This window comes from Anastrepha obliqua, chromosome 1, assembly GCF_027943255.1.
Source record: "Anastrepha obliqua isolate idAnaObli1 chromosome 1, idAnaObli1_1.0, whole genome shotgun sequence".
Classification (NCBI taxonomy): Eukaryota; Metazoa; Arthropoda; class Insecta; order Diptera; family Tephritidae; genus Anastrepha; species Anastrepha obliqua.
This window is the reverse complement of record NC_072892.1, coordinates 64,380,300-64,387,825: the sequence shown is the minus strand read 5'-3', so window position 1 is coordinate 64,387,825 and position 7,526 is coordinate 64,380,300. Positions and strand designations below refer to the sequence as shown.

General features: G+C 37.6%; 2 protein-coding genes across 2 annotated transcripts; one reads left to right on the top strand and one right to left on the bottom strand.

Annotated features, from left to right (window-relative positions):
- The first annotated feature begins 440 nt into the window (after positions 1 to 440).
- Positions 441 to 1,953, top strand: LOC129247327 (ELMO domain-containing protein 2). The gene is made up of 2 exons (XM_054886418.1): positions 441 to 1,300; positions 1,378 to 1,953. Exons 1-2 carry the CDS (start codon positions 773 to 775, stop codon positions 1,807 to 1,809), a joined length of 960 nt encoding a protein of 319 aa, XP_054742393.1. The 5' UTR covers positions 441 to 772; the 3' UTR covers positions 1,810 to 1,953.
- A 2,789-nt stretch (positions 1,954 to 4,742) lies between these two features.
- On the bottom strand, positions 4,743 to 7,526 carry LOC129247318 (secernin-1). Its single transcript, XM_054886406.1, has 4 exons — positions 7,051 to 7,526; positions 6,735 to 6,922; positions 6,356 to 6,635; positions 4,743 to 6,298 (listed from the first exon to the last, which is right to left on the bottom strand). Exons 1-4 carry the CDS (start codon positions 7,198 to 7,200, stop codon positions 5,822 to 5,824), a joined length of 1,095 nt encoding a protein of 364 aa, XP_054742381.1. The 5' UTR covers positions 7,201 to 7,526; the 3' UTR covers positions 4,743 to 5,821.

Below are 7,526 nucleotides of genomic sequence, written 5' to 3'. Positions count from 1 at the left end.
TTAAAGTATGACGTTTATTTTTCTGAAGTTTGCTAAATTTACTTTTATGTATTTATTTGAAAAACTGTCTTAGCTTTATAATATGTTCAAAAACTGTTTTTTCAGTTTCTATATTTATAAAATCAAAGCCTATTTTTTCTATAAGTTTCTAGTTTTTCGGGTGGTGTTGTGGCTTTAATGTGAGTAAATTGTTTGTGGGTGCGTGGGCATGTTGTTGGTAGTTTATTGGGTATCAACTATTAACTTGCATGCCTATATTTTCATATATATGTATCTATCATATTTAAGTACATATATTCCGTGAAGAAATTTTATATAATTTTATTTTTTATGTAATACATTCAATTAGGCGTTTTTTAATGGCCGCATTTTATTTACTAAACAATTGGATGTGGCAAGGTCACCATCGTCAAGCTGATTTTGACAGTTCAAACTGAATGCTTTTATTTACATTCGTATCGAATGCAAAAATAAATCACAATCAAGTGCTATCACCACATAAAAATCAACAGGAAAGCAGAAGCATGAGTATTAAATCCACATAGAAGGCAAAGCATTGGCATACGTGGCCTTAAATTTAATTTCATCAGTGCAAGGACAAAGTCGACATCCATATATCACTAAGGCCCTCATTGACTATACACAAGTTTCCATGGCAGTGTAACCATAACAGTGTAGCAGCATTGCTGAATTTTTAATACAAAACAAAAAAGGAGAATTTTTCACAAGTACATACACGACGCCCACGCAGGTGTGACTTAGCACTTAGAATATGTTTCTTTTCGACTGGCTGCTGCAACGGATATTGCCAGTGATATTTTTCCATCTGCGGCCGTTTATCAAATGGTTTTTACACACATTTACACGCCTCTCCGAACTTCAACGCATTGTGTATGGCGCACAGGCGGGTGCCAAGCGCACACGACAGGTGGAACGTTCACTAATGCTATCGCAAAATATCGAAATACAGCAACTACTGAGGGAATTGGACAGTGCTGTAGAGAGCTGCAGTGAAGAGGAACTACGCCATTTGCCAGCGCGTGCGGTTAGCGTAGTACAGCACGCAAAGCACATAAAAGCGAAAATACATCCAGACTTTGCGCCACTCTTTGGTAGTTGCGTGTTGCAAATTTGGAGTTATCGCCATCTGCTGCATCAGGTGGAGCGCTTACGTGCAGAACCATATGATGCGGACAATTTGGATCACGAACAGAAGTTGCTAGAGCTGTGGAATAGATTAATGCCAGAAGAGCCGCTTGAAGGGCGCATCACCAAACAATGGCAAGACATCGGCTTTCAGGTGTGTAAGATTCAAATATGAATTATTCAGACATAATTTTATGGGTAATATAAATAAGTATACGTATGCGATTCTAGGGTGACGATCCCAAAACCGATTTCCGCGGCATGGGCGTACTTGGCTTGGAGAATCTCTTATACTTTTCGCGCGAATATCGTGACGCTGCCCACCACGTGCTATTGCACTCAAAACATCCCGTATATGGTTACACCTTTGCCATAGTAGGTATAAATCTCACCGCAATGGCCTATCGATTACTTAAGTCTGGCGATGCAAAAGTGCATTTCTATAATGCAGCGCAAGCTCTTAATCAGGCTTGTTCGCTGGCGCATTTCCATAAATTCTATTGTTACTTGCTTTTCGAATTCGATCGTTTCTGGATGGAATCGGAACCTACGAATATAATGGATTTTCGTGATATTTACCAACGATTTGAAATTTTAATAATGGAAGCTTTACACAATGACAAAACACTATTCAAAACGAATCTCGTTGTAGAGGAAGTTTAAATGCACAAAAATGGATTTTACTTAAGTACTTAGGCTCTTCAATGTAAATTTATGTGTAACTTTAAAAAATTTGCTACACTTTTAAAATGTTGTAATAACTAAACCTGCTAGCATTAATTGATAATTGAATTATATATATACTAATATAATAAATATGTTTCGCACTGGGACATGATTGCTCACTGGAATTATGTTATTGATTTCAAAGGATCCTTAGACCGCATAACTTTCGCCTAGAATGCAGGTTTTTATTGCAATTCGAATTTTTAGAGAGCTTTACACTCCCCACACATTTTTCCCGACTGTAGGTTCATGGCTACCGGCACTACACGCCCAAGAACAACCTCTTTAGCAGTATTCCCCAAAAGTATATATATATATATTGTATATAATTGGCGCGTACACCCTTTTTGGGTGTTTGGCCGAGCTCCTCCTCCTATTTGTGGTGTGCGTCCTGATGTTGTTCCACAAATGGAAGGACCTACAATTTTTAAGCCGATTCCGAACGGCAGATATTTTTTATGAGGAGCTTTTTCATGGCAGAAATACACTCGGAGGTTTGCCATTGCCTGGCGAGGGGCATCCGCTATTAGAAAAATGTGTTTCTTAATTTAGAGTTGCACCGAGATCCGAAACTACGTTTCCTCTGTGAATTTCGAATGGCAGTCACGCACCAATCCATTCGGCTACGGCGGCCGGCAAAAGTATATAGCGAATGTTTTATGCTGTTCCGACAACTTCCTTCATATATGCAGAAATGCTGCTGGAGGTAGAACTCTTGGCCGAATGTAAGTCCCTTTTGCGATATGTTTTTATATTGCATCTAATTTGAGTTTTTACTCAACTCAAAACTAGTTTAGGCAAAAATGACTAAGATTTTCTTTTGTATTGGAAAGGCAAGGTTTGCAAGTACAGGGTAGGCCATTTAAAGCGGGCCCATTTGTTTCTGAAAAAAAAACATTGAAAAAAACATTTTTTTTTGTGTTGATATGAAAAATCATTTATTTTGATTCAAGGAGATTTGTTCCAGCTAGTTTTTGAAAATGATATCCTTCAAATGTTTGCCTCTGGCCTTGATGGCCAAATGTGTCCTTTTTTCGGCGTTTTCCATCGTTTTGGCCAATTTTTCAGCCGGTATGGCGGCGATTTCGCGTCGGATATTGTTTTTAAGTTGAGTTAGAGTCCTTGGCTTGTTGATGTATACCTTGGATTTCAGATAACCCCACAAATAAAAGTCCGGTGGCGTCAAATCTGGTGATCTCGGTGGCCACGGAAAATCACCATTTTTCGAAATCAACCTTCCAGGGAACAATGGCTTCAAAAAATCGATTGTAGCGCGTGAAGTGTGGCATGTAGCCCCGTCCTGTTGGAACCAGTAGCCTTCCATGTCATTTTCTTCGATGATTGGCATAACAAAATCGCGTATCATGGCACGATAACGCTCTCCATTGATGGTGACAGAGGCTCCATTTTCATTTTCGAAAAAGAACGGTCCGATGACCATTCCCGCACAAACACCGCACCACACAGTCACTTTTTGATCGAAGAGAGACTACCGTGGTTAATAAATTTTGCGTATAAACGCTGTAAAGTGCTTTTGGATGGCGCACTTTTAACTTTATTTTTTTTTTAAACGCACGTTGAGTTTTCACAATTGAGAAGTTATTTTGGATGTAAAGCTGAATTATTTCAGCGCGTTCTTTTGGAGTGTACTGCTCCATGGTAAAAATTGTCTTGGACTGACGCTTCCAACGCGCTATGTCATTAGTCGATCTGACGTTCCTGTCAAAAGTTATAGGGTTGCCAGATGGGCCCGCTTTAAATGGCCTACCCTGTATAAATGACAATTGTTACCGGACAGATTTCTCCCGATGGCCTTGACCACAGTCTCAGATTTCAGTTAATTTCAAATGTTCAATCATTTTTTGACAAAATGGCGGGTCTATTTGGTTAATCATGTCACGGATTTTGGGTGCACATAGACACTATCTTAAACAAAGCTCCACAAAAAATCTCATAATCGGGACGATTAATTAATAGCTTTCTCGAATTTAATTATATAAATTCATTCGAATACAGGGATTTTTGAAGTTTAAAAATTAGTTTATTTTTCTGTCAGCTTTGCCACTTTGTTAATAGATAAAAATAAATAATGGTATTTCGAAAGAGAAATTTCTTTCAGATGAAATAAGCAAATTTTGAAATTTATTTTCCTCAAAGAAGCGTGGGAAATTAAAAAAAAAAACTGTATACCGTTTTCCTTGGTCTGGTGTCTCCTTTTTTCCAGCTTGTAAATGCAAAACTCATTTTTTTTATTTGATTATTTTATAAAAATAAAAGAAATGTAAATAATTTTCAATCTGGGTGCCAGATTTTGATGAAAATGTTATAGTGCCCGCGTAATGCCTCTAAAAGTATTTGTATGTTGTTGTTGTAGCAGCAAAAACATTCCCCATACATGTACCAGGCATGCTGCTGGAGTGAGTCTTTGGCCAAATATGTATATAGTAAATCCCGGTCTTTCCGGTAACGTAGGACCGACTGCCGGGGGAATGGGTACATATCTTGACTTCTGCTGTGTATTAGTCAAAAAAAATCAATTGTCCAACCTGCCAGAATATAAGACTATTGAAAAACAAAGTTTTTGTAAGTGAGTAAAAATCAAGCATAAATGTAGTACATAATAAATTATATTATATTATTCTTTTCACACTGGTACTAAAAGTTAATTACGCCCAATTTTCGTATATCTTTGTTTTTTGCTTGTAGATGCATTCGTTTCCGCACTAACACACTGCGTTGCCAACTAAGTAAAAAAGCCTTGATTGTTCATAACTTAATTCTTCCTTTTATCAATAAAAAAACCCCCGTCCAAACTTTTAATTGCTACAGCAAAAATCTGCCCAACTCTAAAAAAGTTACAAACACTGGAATTATTTGCTTTCAGCTTTATCGTAATTGCAATCGTTTTATTCATCATTTTGGTGCACGCGCAGTTTTGAATGAATTGAATAAGAGTACATATTTTTCATAATCTCAATTGTATCACTGATTTATGTATGTCATCATGTATTCGTAAACGTAATTATGCAAGTATTTATGTGTATGCATATAAATATATGTAAATGCGTATGAAATTTATATAATCGCGGTTCTATTCGTAGTACATTGAGATTTTTTTCGCTCTATTTGTTTCAACGAGATTAAGTGAATGGACTTAATTTCTAGAATACATAGCGTTAATTTCCTTTTGCATTTTTAATTCACTTTCAATACGTATTGTTTCATAAATTTAATTTCGCAAGAATTACTTTAAGGTTGCAAGCTTATCGTATTTAATGTTATTTGTTATGTGCATTGGTATCGATCTTAAATATATTATATATATTGATAAGTTTGTAAATAATATTCATTGAATGAATGCATGCAAGCGCTGGAATACTTTAGAATGGCTTTAAAAAAATCACACAAATCAAGGAAAAATTACACCAAAATAAGCATAACTGAAGCAGTTAAATAGCACGTGCTGTATATGTAAATTAAATTAATTTACGCACTAAAATTAAATTATTAACATAAGAAATCGCGGCTCAAGTGTTAACAAAGCATTGAGGAATGTTTCATACATTTAATTATTTTAATACATGGCTTACATTATCCTTGTATTTGCACTTACGTACAGAAGTCCATATAAAAATATTTCAATTGAAAATCAGACCCTTTTGACTTAAAATTAGCTATGACAATTATTTGAAAATCGCTTAAATGCGCAAATAACCGAAATCACACATAAAAAAATAAATAAATATCACCAGAAAAAATATATACTAAAAATTCGGTCGCTTTTAAATTAGAACACCCGGTATTTTTCAAAAGTCCGTTAAAAAAAATGTGGTACTAAAAGCTTTTTAATACTTATGCGTACGTTTTTCTCTCGTTTGCTTTTCTTTTTTAATAGTGCCCTAAATACTATCGTTGCTTTTCCCTTTACTCTCTCCTCATATTCTCCTCTTTAGCGATAGAATTTCACTTCCGCTTCCACACAGTCCTTCATCAATTCATCCAATTCTTCATCAGCTGTTGGATGTTCGGCCAAGTAGCTGTTTAGCTCTTCAACACAAGCAGTCTCTAGGGCTTTCAAATCTTCTACAGCAGCTGGTTTACGTTGTGCGTGTAATTTGTGCAAAAGGGTGAGAGTGTTATCGGGTGGCACTTTGGTGAGTGGTGAAATTTTCGGGTTGGGCGCAAAGACGAATGGTTTAAAGACTGATTCACTAGCATTGGGTGTTGCCGTGAACCAATGGCATGAAATGCCAGTTGTTAGCACAGAAACAGTAGCCGACCGAGCCGTTGCGCCATCGGCTGCTGAGCGCAGTGTATCAAACATGCTAGTCAAAGTGTAGCTACCATCACCGTTGGGCGTGTCACCGCTCCATTCCGCAACTGTTGCATCGCTCGCATCGAAGCATTTGGCGAAATTTAAATCGCCCTGTTAAATTTTCGATGAAAAATTAGAAACAGTCGGCTTGTTACATATACATTTTACCTCGCCATCCCAGAGTCCCTGCGCCTTGAGCTTTTCTCCTAACGCTTCACTTGATTTATCGATTGTAGTATTTACTCCGAGTCCATTACTAGTTATGCGCAACAGTCCATCGGTTACATGTTGCGCAGCCCACAACTTACCGCCGCTGCTAACCAGCCATACCTCGCGGGGATCACAGACAATAAAACTAAATTTTGCATCGTCGACGCCATGGTTAGATACCAAAGTACCAATACGTTCCACGGCGTCAACAGCGCTGTTGGCGATAGCCAAAGTTAAACTGCACAGCGTTAAAGAGAAACAGAAGTACATATGTACACTAGGTATCTCAGGAATTTCATTTTATAAACTAATGAAAGCTAATTGCAACAAAACTCACCGCACTATATCAGTCGAACTAAGCGAATCGCTATCACTAGCTGGCTCCTGCGCAGCCCAAGACACGGCCACACATACGTTATGGTCATTGGCACCCACGTCACCGCCCCAAGCACCAGCACGACTTTTTTGCAATATCACACGCAAAATTTCTCCATTTGCTTTAACCACATCTGCGCCACCATCGGGCTAAGTAAATTCAAGGATGTGAAGAAAAAATGAAAATGCCACGTCATAAGTCAGTGATCAAATTTACCATAGATTACTCATCTTCTCTACCTTCAAACAATCAAATTTCAAAGACAATGTCTACTTACCTTCCCCTCCAGCGCAGTGCTGGCATCGAAATAATGAACCTCTTGTGCTTCCGTTACAGCATCCGCGTCTATCGAGTTGCGTCCGAAGATGATTGTATTTTCGCCAGTATTTGGTGCTTGCGCCACAAAACAATCACCAGTTGATGACATCTCTAAAAATTCACCGAACTCCAATAGGAATGAGCAAATAGATTTTCACTTTCAATTGATTTTTCGCAACCCTGCTGACGGGGCTATTACTGTTGTTGGCGAAGATGGAAAGCTCTGAAACGGAGTCAATTCCCACCTATTAAATAGCCTTTCAAGGGAGAAAATCTATTCCAACTTGAAAGTGCCGTATTAAAGATTTAGAATCCGTTTGTATTTTATGATCTTTTATCGCAAAATTCAATTTTCACAAATTATTAGTCAATGAAAATTAGTTCAATGATGAGCAAACACCGGCCACGGATGGAATGTGAAAACGAAAAATCATC

Coding starts and splice junctions, on each gene's coding strand:
- LOC129247327 (XM_054886418.1), top strand. CDS start 773: ATGTTTCTTTTCGACTGGCTGCTGCAACGGATATTGCCAGTGATATTT. Junction 1,301..1,377: donor GGCAAGACATCGGCTTTCAG/GTGTGTAAGATT, acceptor ATGCGATTCTAG/GGTGACGATCCCAAAACCGA.
- LOC129247318 (XM_054886406.1), bottom strand. CDS start 7,200: ATGTCATCAACTGGTGATTGTTTTGTGGCGCAAGCACCAAATACTGGC. Junction 6,923..7,050: donor GCACTGCGCTGGAGGGGAAG/GTAAGTAGACAT, acceptor GAATTTACTTAG/CCCGATGGTGGCGCAGATGT. Junction 6,636..6,734: donor AGTTCGACTGATATAGTGCG/GTGAGTTTTGTT, acceptor AACGCTGTGCAG/TTTAACTTTGGCTATCGCCA.